Source organism: Oryctolagus cuniculus, chromosome 16 (assembly GCF_964237555.1).
Source record: "Oryctolagus cuniculus chromosome 16, mOryCun1.1, whole genome shotgun sequence".
Taxonomy (NCBI): domain Eukaryota; kingdom Metazoa; phylum Chordata; class Mammalia; order Lagomorpha; family Leporidae; genus Oryctolagus; species Oryctolagus cuniculus.
The window spans coordinates 43,648,858-43,661,908 of NC_091447.1; the positions used below are offsets into that span (position 1 = coordinate 43,648,858).

At 40.7% G+C, this 13,051-nt stretch overlaps 1 protein-coding gene across 10 annotated transcripts in view; it reads right to left on the reverse strand.

Moving 5' to 3' along the window:
• Positions 1-13,051, reverse strand: part of AKAP9 (A-kinase anchoring protein 9) — a 166,566-nt gene that overhangs the window by 36,920 nt on the left and 116,595 nt on the right. For 5 of the 10 annotated variants that reach the window (XM_051852742.2, XM_051852745.2, XM_051852744.2 and 2 more), the window contains 5 exons: positions 11,585-11,747; positions 9,993-10,205; positions 9,107-9,145; positions 7,127-7,359; positions 6,093-6,212 (listed from right to left, as the gene is read on the reverse strand). In XM_051852742.2, the coding sequence (XP_051708702.2) occupies positions 6,093-6,212; positions 7,127-7,359; positions 9,107-9,145; positions 9,993-10,205; positions 11,585-11,747 (768 nt within the window). 10 annotated transcript variants of the gene reach the window in all.

The following is a 13,051-nucleotide window of genomic DNA, read 5'->3' on the forward strand; positions in this document are numbered from 1 at the left end:
TCTCTGACTTCCCCTTTAACTCTTTCAAATAAATCTTTAAAAAATTTTTTCAAAAAATAGGATTAAGAGGTGAGTTTATTTTGATATGAAGGATTTTAAAATCCATACAGAATTTTTTATAATATCCATTTCCCATAAACTTTTTGAATACCCTTTTAAGTATGTCCGACAGAGGTGACATTTTCTGAGTTGATCAAAAACTAAGCAGCACTAGTAAAAGAAAAAAATAATATTAATATTATTCAAAGCTTTTTAAAAGTTCTTTTCCTTTTTCCTAAATATCCCCTATGACTGAATTTTTTTTTTTTTAAGATTTATTTATTTACTTGAAAGTCAGAGTTACACAGAGAGGAGAGGCAGAGAGAGAGGTGTCTTTCATCCACTGGTTCACTCCCCCAGTTGGCTGCAACGGCTGGAACTTCGCCGATCTGAAGCCAGGTGCCAGGAGCTTCCTCCAGGTCTCCCACATGGGTGCAGGGGCCCAAGGACTTGGGCCATCTTCCACTGCCTTCCCAGGCCATAAGCAGAGAGTGGATAGGAAGTAGAGCAGCCAGGACTTGAACTGGCGCCCATATGGGATGTCGGCACTGCAGGCTGTGGCTTTACCAGCTATGCCACAGCACCGGCCCCAAAAGTTCTTTTTTTGAAGACTAAGACTTTTTCTAGCTAGGGTAAAATAATTTCATTTTTTAAAAAAGACTTATTTACTTATTTGAAAGGCAGAGTTTAAAAAAGAGAAGGAGGCAATAAAATGGAAACATTAAAAAAAAAAAAGAGAGAGAAGGAGATACACACAGGGTAGGGGGGATGGAGAGAAATAGAGGGAGAGAGAGAGAGATATCTTCCATCTGCTGGTTGCAATAGCCTGGGCTGGGCCAGGCCAAAGCCAGGAGCCTGGAACTATGTGGGTCTCCCATGTGGGCAGCAGGAGCTTAGGCACCTAGGCCATCTTCCTCTGCCTTCCTAGGCACATAAGCAGGAAGCTGGATTGGAAGCAGAGCAGCTGGGACTTAAATTGACACTCAGTGTTGCAAGTGACAGCTTAACCTGCCATGCCACAATGCCAGCTCCAAGAACTGCATCTTGAATAACACTGAATTATCTAATGGCATGATCACATTAAGACATAATAAAGAAGACAACAAAGTTTGCAGAGTATTAACTTACTCTTACATAAGATAAGATGACCTAAAAACATCTTTCATGGACTATATTTTGATAACAGCCATTTGGAAAGCTTTTTCTTTCTTTTTCTTTTTTCTCATTTATTTGACAGGTAGAGTTACAGACAGTGAGAGAGAGAGAGAGAGAGAAAGGTCTTCCTTTTCCGTTGGTTCACCCCTCAAATGGCTGCCACGGCTGGTGCTACGCCGATCCGAAGCCAGGAGCCAGGTGCTTCCTCCTGGTCTCCCATGTGGGTGCAGGGCCCAAGCACTTGGGCCATCCTCCACTGCCTTCCCGGGCCACAGCAGAGAGCTGGATTGGAAGAGGAGCAACCAGGACTAGAACCCAGCACCCATATGGGATGCCGGCACTGCAGGTGGAGGATTAACCAAGTGAGCCATGGTGCCGGCCCCCTGAACGCTTTTTCAACCTATACATTCCACCAGCCCAGATTAAAGATGAGGATGCAGGTTGGTGAGGGGAATCTGTGTACCATGAAAGCTCTCCTAAGTGTCTCTAGTCTTGGTTTCTCCTTTACCTCAAATAAAAGAAATGCCCCAAGGTGAATCTCTGAGATTGATATGCAGATATCTGCAAGTGAGTGGCTCTGTGATAGAAGAATACAGGAAGGATTATGAAGATGACTTATAAAATTAATTTTGATCAAATGAGGATAGTTAGTATAAGGGGTGGGTGCTTGGCAAGGTGACTGAACTCCACTTGGAACACTGGTATGCTATTTTGGAGCACCCAGGCTCAAGTCTTGGCTCTACTTCCAATTCCAGCTTCCTGCTGGTACACATACTCTGGGAGGTAGATCAGGGCTCAAGTACCTAGGTTCGTCTGTTGGTCCCCCTGTCTCTGTCTGCGCATAATATAAATAAATTTTGAAAAATATTTTACTTGAATGGCAGAGTTACAGAGAGAGAGAGATTGAGATCTTCCACCTGCTGGTTTATTCCCCAAATGGCTACAATGGCTGGAGCTGGATGGATCAGAAGCCAGGAGCAAGGAGCCTCTTCTGGGTCTCCCACGTGAGTGCAGGGCCCCAAGTGCTTGGGCCATCTTTAGCTACTTTCCCACGAGCATTAGCAGGGAGCTAGATCAGAAGTGGAGCAGCTGGGACTCAAACTGGCGCCCACATGGGAGTCCGGCATTGCAGGTGGTGGCTTTACCTGTTAGGCCACAACACCAGCTCCTAAAAAAATTTTTTGTAAAAAAAGAAAGCTACTATAAAAGTATTTAGCATATAAGAAATAAAGGAATTCTACCTTATTTCACTGAAATACTTTGAGGAAACTCAAGAAATGATAATTATGTCTCAGAACACTGAGAAAGATGCAAGCTTAACTAGAATTACAGGAGGAATCACAGAAGGAAGGCCAAGAGAAAAGGCAACAAAGTAGGCACAATAAAATGGCACAACATATAGTTAGTTAGAAAACCAGAAATTGGGGGGTAGCGCTGTGGCACAGTGGGTTAACACCCTGGCCTGAAGCACCCGCATCCCATATGGGCACCAGTTCCCGTCCCGGCTGCTCCACTTCCAATCCAGCTCTCCGCTATGGCCCGGGAAAACAGTAGAAGATGGCCCAAGTCCTTGGGTCCCTGCACCTACATGGGAGACCTGGAAGAAGCTCCTGGCTCCTGGCTTTGGATTGGCACAGCTCTGGCCGTTGCTGCCAATTGGGGAGTGAACCATCTGATGGAAGACCTCTCTCTCTGCCTCTCCTCTCTCTGTAACTCTGACTTTCAAATGAATAAATAATTAATTAAAAAAAAAAAAAAGAAAAAGAAAACCAGAAACTGGGAATCAGTTCTGGCAAGGCAAGGACAAAACAAAGGGACCACAATGTTCTAGGAGAAAAATCAAACATGCACATCCTTGCTGGTTTCTAAAAGCTTCATGAATGAAGCAAATCAATCTTTTCAAATGTAAGAAAACTATGTAATAGTAAACGGCAGTTTAAGTTTTTGAGCTGAAATATTCTTTCAAGTTTCAATAAGCAAATGACAAAATTTTTCCAAAGTCTATCCTTGGGGCTGGAACTGTGGCACAAAGGTTAATCCTCTGCCTGCAGTGAAAGCATCCCATATGGGCATTGGTTCGAGTCCCAGCTGCTCCTCTTCCAATCCAGCTCTCTGCTATGGCCTGGGAAAGCAGTAGAAGACGGCCCAACTTCTTGGGCCCCGGCACCCGCATGGGAGACCGGGAAGTATGCCCAGGCTCCTGGCTTCTGATCGGCCCACCTCTGGCCATTGCGGCCATTTGGGGAGTGAACCAGGAGATGAAGAACTTTCTGTCTCCCTCTCTCACTGTCTATAAGTCTACTTCTCAAATAAATAAAATCTTTAAGTAAAATCTTTAAAAAAAGCCTATGCTTGTTATTCAGGATGATCTCGGGTGGCTGTTTGGCCTAGCAGTGAGGAAGAAGAGAAATACTGTAGACTATGGAGACTGACAACTTTCCTTCTGTTCTAGTAGATAGGGTAATATTTTATTGCAATGAATTTACAGATTTGTATACTTTAAGTATCTTTTTATTAAATATTGATTTATTTTAGAAAGACAGAGGGAGAAAAAGGGATTGAGAGTGAGAGCGAGCGAGAGAGATATCTTCCATGTGCTGGTTCACTCTCCAAATGACCACAACACCTTGAGCTGGACTGAAGCCAGGAACTGGGAAATCAATCCTGGTCTTCCACATGGGTGGTAGGTATCAACTACTTGAACCAACATCTGCTGCCACCCAGGGTGTGCATTAGCAGCAAGATGGAACTGGCAGCAGAGCTTGGGCTTGAACTCAGGCACGGCAACATGGGAGTCAGGTATCCCAAGCGGTGTCTCATCCACTGTGATGAACCCCTCCCCCCTTTCTCTAACTCTGCCTGTCAAAAAAAAAAAAAAAAAAAAAAAAAAGGGAGAGAGAGATGAAACCCAGTAAACTGCATGGAAATTATGTCTTATTAATGATTTATGGAAATAAAAATCACTTTCAGAATACTAGTTAAATTTCAGTGATCGCTAGGTGCCAGGCCAATACTCTTGAGGTAGGTGCTATTACAATTTCTCTTTTAGATGAACAGATAGAGACATGAGAGCCTCAATGACTTAGGCACTGCCATACCCCTACTGGAAGAGAGTGCCATGATCCAAGATGGGATTGCCTCAGCCCAAGCACAATCTCTTCATCACCAGGACAAGTCAATTTTAGGCAAGTATACAGTAAATCTTCCCTCAGTCATGTAGCATACACTTAGTAAATATGGAATTCTGACTATGTTTCCATGTAAGGAAAATGGACAGCTGGAATAAAAAAGACAGAAGCAGGGAGAACAACTAGGAGGCCATCACATCATTCAGGCAAACAGTTATGACAACTAGGGTTTAGGGAGCTGAATGCAGATGAAAAGATAAAGACGTAGTAAAAATCCTAACTCAACAACGGGCCAGAAGCAGGGACTGAGAAAAAGAGTGGAACCAAGGATGAATTCTAGGGCTTAGCACTGAGGAAGTTGCAGAAGGCATAAAATACACTGCGATGAAGAAGAAACATGTTTTATCATTGTCTTTCTTTGGTAGCGGTTAATCAGGAATAAAAATCTCTATTAGACATGTTAAACTTGAGACATCTAAGTGAGACAGAGCAGGGAGTTGAATATTCAAGTTCAGAGCTCAGCAGAGATGTCAGGGATGGAAGTACAAGTACGGAATCATTATACACCCCTGACTACCTGCACAGAACGTAAAGAGAGAGGAAAAAAGGGGCTTAAGACTAGTCTTGGGGACATGCACTCTAACATTTATTTGGGTAGGTGGAGGAGACACAAAGACTCAAGGAGAGAGATCAGTGGAACGGGTATGTCACAAAAGTCAAGAGAAGGATCTGTTCCCAGGAGAAGGCTGACGAATGCCTCTGAATTGCTACACAGGGTGAAGACAGAGAAATGATTATTGCAGACAGCCAGTGGGCTCTGGATGAACATCACAAAAACAGCTTAATGCTTCTTTCCTTTTTTTTTTCTTATTTATTTTCATATACATGAAAGGCAGAGCTACAGACAACCAGAGAGGTCTTCTATCCACTGGCTGACTCTCCAAAAGCCTGCACCATCTAGGCTGGGCTACGCCAAAGCCAAGAGCCTAGAAACCCATCTGGGTCTTCCACATGGGTGGTAGGGACCCAAGCACTTGAGCCATCATCCACTGGCTGTCAAGATGCACTAGCAGGACACTGGATTGGAAGGAGAATAGCTGGGACTCTAATCAGCACTCTGATATATGACATGGTATCTTAACCACTGTGCCACAATGCCTACCCAAACAAGAACAGTGTGGAGTAGAGCAGTTAAGATGTCTGCATCACACACTGGAATACCAGAGTTCAACCCCTGGCTCCAGCTTCTGACTCCAGCTTCCCGCTAATGCAATACCCAAGTGGGAGATCTGGACTACGTGCCCAGCTCCCAGCTTTGGTCCCGCTGCAATCCTGCCCATTGAGGGCATTTTGGGAGTAAATCCACAAATGAGAGCCCTGTCTGCCTGCCTCTCTTTATCTAAATAAATAAATAAATAAATAAATGGAGTATAGGGATTGGAAACTCCACTGGAGTGGACTGAGAAGAGAATGGGATATGGAGTAAAAATAAAGAGTAAGTATAGCTAACTCTTTTGACCAATTTTATTGAGAAAGGGCATAGAGAAATCAGCAGGGAAGTTAACTTAATTGAGAAAGAGTAAAAGATATACATATATGGGAATTATTCCAAATTTCTACAGTTAATCATGTTTAGGTAATATTTAATTTTCCATTTTGAAGATTTACATGTTAATACAAAGAATTCACTTTTAAGTTTTCCACAATATTCATGTTTATACTCAAGATTCAAATTACTCTAAGGTAGACAACAACACTAAGAACCCTTACCTCTCTAGTTTGATGTTCACTGATTGGCTGGAATCGAGGAACAAGCTTAAGTTGCTGTTCTAGCTTTTGTATCTCCTGTTGGAATACATCTCTCTCATGTTCTCTATCAATGGCCTGCTCCTGAAGTTTAATAGTAGTTAACAGTCAGTAACTGCAGATGCAATGTTTATTGAAGCTATTATTTCCCATTGGCTATAGATAGTTTTGTTTGAGGACAAAGGAGTGATGACTATTGACTACTCCAAACCACCACTGTGTAACAAAGGTGACATGTTTTTGTATGGTCCATAGCCTATTTGGGCTCCTCAACAAAAATCTAAGTATTTAAAAATTAGTTGAAGTACATTTCTTTTTTATGTAGGTAATGGTAAATACAGCATAAAAAATATTCTCCTTAAAATGAATTCACTTTTTTGGAACAAAGGAGGAACTCCATTATTAATTTAGTTTCTAAACAAAATAAGTATATCAAATTGGTAAATCAATTTCTTTAATTCTAATCCAGGTTTTATATCTAAAATTACAAAACATGTAAGAATTCAATACTTTGATCTGTGAAGACAATATTAGGCTTAAAAGAAAATCCCAAAGAAGACAATACATGTGAAATTATATTTAACATCATTTTGGAAGACAGTAATGGCAGTCTGACAATTGTTCCAGTCACCTGTTCCAAGCCTCAGACGCTGACTTATACGTAATTTTTGAGGGTGAAGCAGAGGTGGCCAGCTGGCTACCAGAATCCACAGCTGCTTTGACTACTGGTTAAAGAAAGACTAGAACAAGCTTAACTCTGAATTTTGAAAGGCTGACTGGTAGGGGCTCATTCATAATCACCTACGCTGCTTTCAATTCTGATTGCTGTACAACAAAAATTATTGGAATTTTTAATTGGAATAGTACTTTTGACTAACTGGTAGAATTCACACAGAGGTAAAAATGATTAGAGAATCTCTTCATAATTTAAAATTCAGAGCCAAGAATAGCGACAAGAAGTAATCCACTAAGCAAATCATTAAGTTGAGAATACTTACATCTAAAAATTTTCTCATTTTTTCTAACTGTTTTTCCAGGGCTTGGTTTTGTTGTCTTAAATCCATTAGTTCAGCATTTTTTTCTTGTTCCAGCTCTATAAACCTACAGACTTGTTCCTCGACATCTATTTCTAGAGCTTTCACTTGTTTCTGAAGGTCATCACGTACTTTTTCAGCTTGACACTGTACTTCTAGTTTTTCCTTCATTAATTTTTCTGTCTCTTGTAGAAACTCTGTTTATAAATGCAAAAATAAACTAAGTTAAGCCACAATTAATGATGTTTCCCATAATTGTGTTGGAAATTTACCTTTATGGAATATTAAACAGAATTATTTTAAATTATGAGAAATATTTTCTTATGAAAATATTAAAATATCTTACCATATCTCTATATAAATAAGTTAGTATCAATAAAATTCTGTGAAATTAACAAAAATATGCTTTGTCACTAAAAATAGTATTTTTGTTTAAACAACAAAGTGAATGAAAAAACAAACCCACTTTTAGGAAATGAATAAATTCTGATTAAATTCAAGCCCAGAAAAAACATACCATTTTCTTCACCTCAGGCAAAAGCTCAATTCATTCCAAACCCATATATGCATACGATTACATATGAGGATTAAACACTGTAAATCTTTAGCCAAGGCAAGTTAGGAGTCACAGAAAAAGAAACACAACTCTAATCGGAACTTTCTGTTAGTCATGCTCCTTATGAGATGCACAGTCCTGAGCTGCTCTTGTGTGTGGACATGCATGAGAGGACTGTGGTGTGGTGCCAAAGAGCAGACTGGGGGGTCACATCCCAGCCCTGTCACTTATCTCCTGGTGTGATGCCCTTCAGTTGCCTTATACGTAAATTGAGGACAATTTTATTACCAATCTCCTAAGAGTTATACTGGGATCAAAAGAGTTAATATATGTAAAGAACAGTGCTGGGAGTACAGTAAGCACTATGTGTTAGCTTTTATTATTGTCACTAATACAATAATAAATACAGTAAAACTATCTTCTAATAAAGACAATGGAGAGAATATATCTCAGAATTTTTTTATACTAATTGGAGTGCCAACACGGTACTCAGGATTAGAAATCTACTGAAATAAGTTTTTTTTTTTTTTTTTTTTGACAGGTAGAGTTATAGACAGTGAGAGAGAGACAGAGAGAAAGGTCTTCCTTCCATTGGTTCACTCCCCAAATGGCTGCCATGGCCAGCGCTGTGCCGGTCCGAAGCCAGGAGCCAGGTGCTTCCTCCTGATCTCCCATGCAGGTGCAGGAGCCAAGCACTTGGGCCATCCTCCCCTGCCCTCCCGGGCCACAGCAGAGAGCCAGACTAGAAGAGGAGCAACCAGGACGAGAACCTGGTGCCCATATGGGATGCTGGCGCCGCAGGCGGAGAATTAACCAAGTGAGCCATGGCGCCGGCCCCGAAATAAGCTTTCCTTTTAAAATATCTTTAATGTATAAATATCCAAATATACTTATACTTTATAAAAGACAGTTACATATTTTATATAAAACATACTGATATTAGATGTTAATGTAAAAGTTAATCAACTAGAAAGCCTTTTAATAAATTTCATTAATCATTCAGCTACCATCATCTTATTTACGTTCTGATTTAGAAGGAGCATACTGAAAAGTTAGAGAATGGAAAAGTTTAAGATATTTGTTAAGGAAAAAAAATTTCTAAAAAAGCTCAATATTCCCTTAAATAAAAATGGTTTTAGGCTTTCTGGAAAAATAAATATAATAAGATGATGGTCACTATCTCAGTTGTTAATTTAAAAAATGTATTTTTAATGTAGAAAAAATTTATTTTTAATTGTTGTTAAAGGAAAATAAAAGCTCTAAGTATAAAACACAATAGCAAAACTGTGAAGTTAGATATGTTAGTTGGCTGAAAACGCAAGGGTCACCCAAATGTTGAAGTAGTAAAGTCTACCACGCAAAGACTGGCCATGCGACTGTACACACACCTGATCCAGGTGCTGCATCGACTGCAGCATCTACTAGTCCTACGAGAACAGAAAAAACAGACAAAAAAAGACAAAAATACACTTCATAGGTCTTCTAATTCCTGAAATAGGATAATGCACACATACACACAAGTATTAGAAGCGAAAGTTGCTATCACTGGTAACATCTGACAGTTGTTACATCCAGTTTAAAAATTTCTGAAGAATTTCCAGGTTAAAAATTATAATCCTAAACCTAAATTCCAACCAGAAAGAACTTCATCCTTTTATAGAATGTATGCTGTATTTCTAAATCCACAAAATGAAATTATGGAAATACATTTATAATCCAAATGCATGTGTAATGTAACAGTGAGAGGACGAGATAAGCAGGATTTAAAGCTCCACCATTACAAAGACTGACAGTTACTGCCAAGAAAACTTTAACTTCATGGTGCCCCTGCTTAAACTCAATGTCAATCCCCCTGTAGCAACCATCGACCTTTCGCATCTATTCTGTTTGCCACCACCTGCTCGCCGTGGTGCCAGACGAGTTCTCTTTGTTGGTTAACCTCCAACCATACATTTTGCTGCCTCTCTGCTATTAAACAAACCAAACCTTAGGCAACTTGAAAAATATCATGCCTCATTATTTTCAGCTTTCTCTTGAGGCAGGAGTTTGAGGACAAAAGAATAACATCTTTTTGTGCTAATATAAAGAAAAAAAAAATCCTGATTCCACATGATTGGTTACTAAGACATTTACCTCTGAGGCAGGTTTCCTTACAATTTTCAAGTTCCTTAAATATGTGAATGATGGCACTGAAAGGGGCAGGGGAATCAGCTTCAACGTTTGAAGAATATAAATTTAAAAGGGATGTTTCGTACGAAGTACAAAAATACATACGCTGTTCAACTGGGCCGGCGTCTGCTTTCATGGCCTCCTTCTGTCTGGACAGTAATTCCCTCTCATCCTGAATCTGCTGTCGCTCTGCTTCTAGCTCTTGCAGTCTACTACCTGCACACAGCAGCTCCTGCTCAAGACGGTCTATTATATCGGTTTTTTCCTGAATTTGCTTCTCGAATATTGTCTTTTCGTCTGCATAGCCATCGATGACACCTATAAGATAAAATTAACAGGGAATGGAATTATTACTCATCTCAAATTTTATCATTAAGTTTTAATATAAATAACAGGTGTACTGTTAGCAAAATTTTAAATCATTCCATCTGTTAAGTTGTGAATGAATCTGCTGCTGCTCTCAGTAACTAACCTTAACATGGTTTGCTCCATACAGTTTTCTCTCATTTATCATTGTGCAAATGTGAAATTCCTCCGTACTTTCTAGTACTTTGCTCTACTGCAGTATCACATCACGTGGTGTAACTCACTTTACTAAATAGATATAAATAGGTCTTTGGGAAGCTTAGTACAAATTAGATGCTTGTGAACTGAATCACATTTTAAATATACGAGAGTAGTATATTTTAAGTGCTTCTGAAAGACCAAAACCTAAAACAGCATGGGAGAGTACAAAGATTGATGGTGGTGGTGGTGGTGGTGGGGTTGTAGACAGCCAGCTGAGCCACTGCCTGCAATGCTGGCATCCTACAGAAGCAACAATGTTGTGGCCATTTGGGGAGTGAACCAGTAGATGGAAGATCTCCCTCTCTGCCTCTCATTCCTTCTCTGTAACTCTGCTTTTCAAGTAAATAAATACATAAGAAAGAAAAGAAAGGAAGGAAGGAAGAAAGGTAAGGGGATAGGGCCGGCACTGTGGTGCAGTGGGTAAAGCCACCGCCTGCACTGCTGGCACTGGTTAGAGTACCGGCTGCTCCTCTTCCGATCCAGTTCTCTGCTATAGCCTGGGAAAGCAGTGGAAGATGGCCCAAGTGCTTGGACCCCTGCACCCACACTGGAGACCCGGAGGAAGCTCCTGGCTTTGGATCGGCACAGCTCAGGCCGTTGTGGCCAACTGGGGATGGAAGACCTCTTTTTCTCTGCCTCTCCTTCTCTGTGTAACTCTTTCAAATAAATAAATAAATAAATCTTAAAAAAAAATAAATAAAAAGGAGGGAGGAAAGGAGGGAAGGAGGATAGGAAAGAAGGACAATAGGTCCTGGGGCTTTAGAAGCTTAAGGCCTAGAGTCCCCATTTAACAGAGATCTTAAGTGGTTTAATAACATCTTTTAGCTTCAGTTTTCTTTAAATTACAAGTGTAGTCCCAGGATGGGGACATTAAAAGAATTCACCATCAATCACTTCTATATTTTTCAAAATTTATAATATTTTCTGGAATTCTATAAATTCTTCTCATAATTAAGCTCATACATGTTTTAAAACACTGCTTGGAGGAACTCTGAAGACAAACCACAACTACTACTCAATGGGTGCTCTAAATCAGACTCAACTGGTGGTTTCCAAGCCTCGCTGTGCATTATCAGAATCTTGGTTTGAAGCACAAACTTCCTGCCCTCAGCTGTGGGCAAGGTGCTCACCCTCGGCCTTGCTGAGCTCCACGGCCAGCTGTTCTCTGGCCCGGGCCTCCTCATGAAGCCGTTCTCGCAGTTCTTCTTGGCACTTAAGGGACTCTGTTGCTTCCTGTTTCTGTCTGAATGATTCACGCATCAGCTCTGTCTGGGTAATTTTTGCATGTTCAAGCTAAACAAAGGAAGAAAAGGTGTTGAGAATGCCAGTGCTATTCCTCACTGATGCTAGAAAAAAAATTTTAAATAAAGGTACACTATGAATTATAGTCTCAAGTATTTCTAGTGCATGCTAACATCAGCAGGCAGGACAAGCCACAGTAGACAGGTATATTAGCTGGGTACAACTTCCCATAAAACAGTCTAATTTTATTGAACAAAAGAATTTGCTTCGTTAGGAAAGCAACCAATTTAAGCCAATGGATGTTTATTCCATCACATAAAGGGAAGTACAAAGTTAATGAAGCACAGGCCCTTATTCCGTCTGCTAAACAGCTTTCTGTAGCAGTGTGGTCTATGACAAACTTTATTTCTTCTTTTATATTTAACATTTATTGACTCGACCCCTACAATATCTGGTGTACATTTTGTAGGGGACTAATAATACATAGTTAATACTCGTACAATAGTATCAATTAGCAAAATCACAGTGGTGCAACAAAATGAAATTACATTTGTAACCCATGCATTTTAACCAAAAGCTTTATATTTTGGTCCATTTGTGAAACATCTAAAGTCTCCATGAATACTCAGATAATTTTTAAAACATTAGAATTCACAGGCATTAACCATAAACACAGCCTTCTTAAAATGCAGGGGCTGACACATACTATTTCTTCAACAAATTTTAAGGATGGCAGTACAGATTCAACGACAACACTCCCAATTAGTGGAACACTGTCACTAAATCTGCTGTACAAACCCGCAAAAAAAAAAAAACCCAGTCTCTGCTTTAGTTTTCTGGACTTCTGCCTATCACTACCTGCTTATCTGTTTCTATGGAAAGAACCACATGGGGGCCCACGCTGTGCGTGTGGTAGGCTAAGCCTCTGCCTGGGGTGCCAGCATCCCATATGGGTGCCAGTTTGCATCTTGGTTGTTCCTCTTTTAATCCAGCTCTCTGCTAGGCCTGGGAAAGCAGTGGAAGACGGCCCAAGTGCTTGGGCCCCTGCACCCACATGGAAGACCTGGAAGAAGCTCCTCAATCCTGCCTTCTGATCAGCTCAGCTCCACCTATTGCAGCCATTTAGGGACAGATGTAAGACCTTTCTCTGTCTCTCTCTCTCTCTGTTTAGAATGCTACCTCTCAAATAAATAAACAAATCTTTAAAAAAGAACGAACGAGGCCGGCACCACGGCTCACTAGGCTAATCCTCCACCTGTGGCGCCGGCACCCCGGGTTCTAGTCCCGGTTGGGGCGCCAGTTCTGTCCCAGTTGCTCCTCTTTCAGTCCAGCTCTCTGCTGTGGCCCGGGAAAGC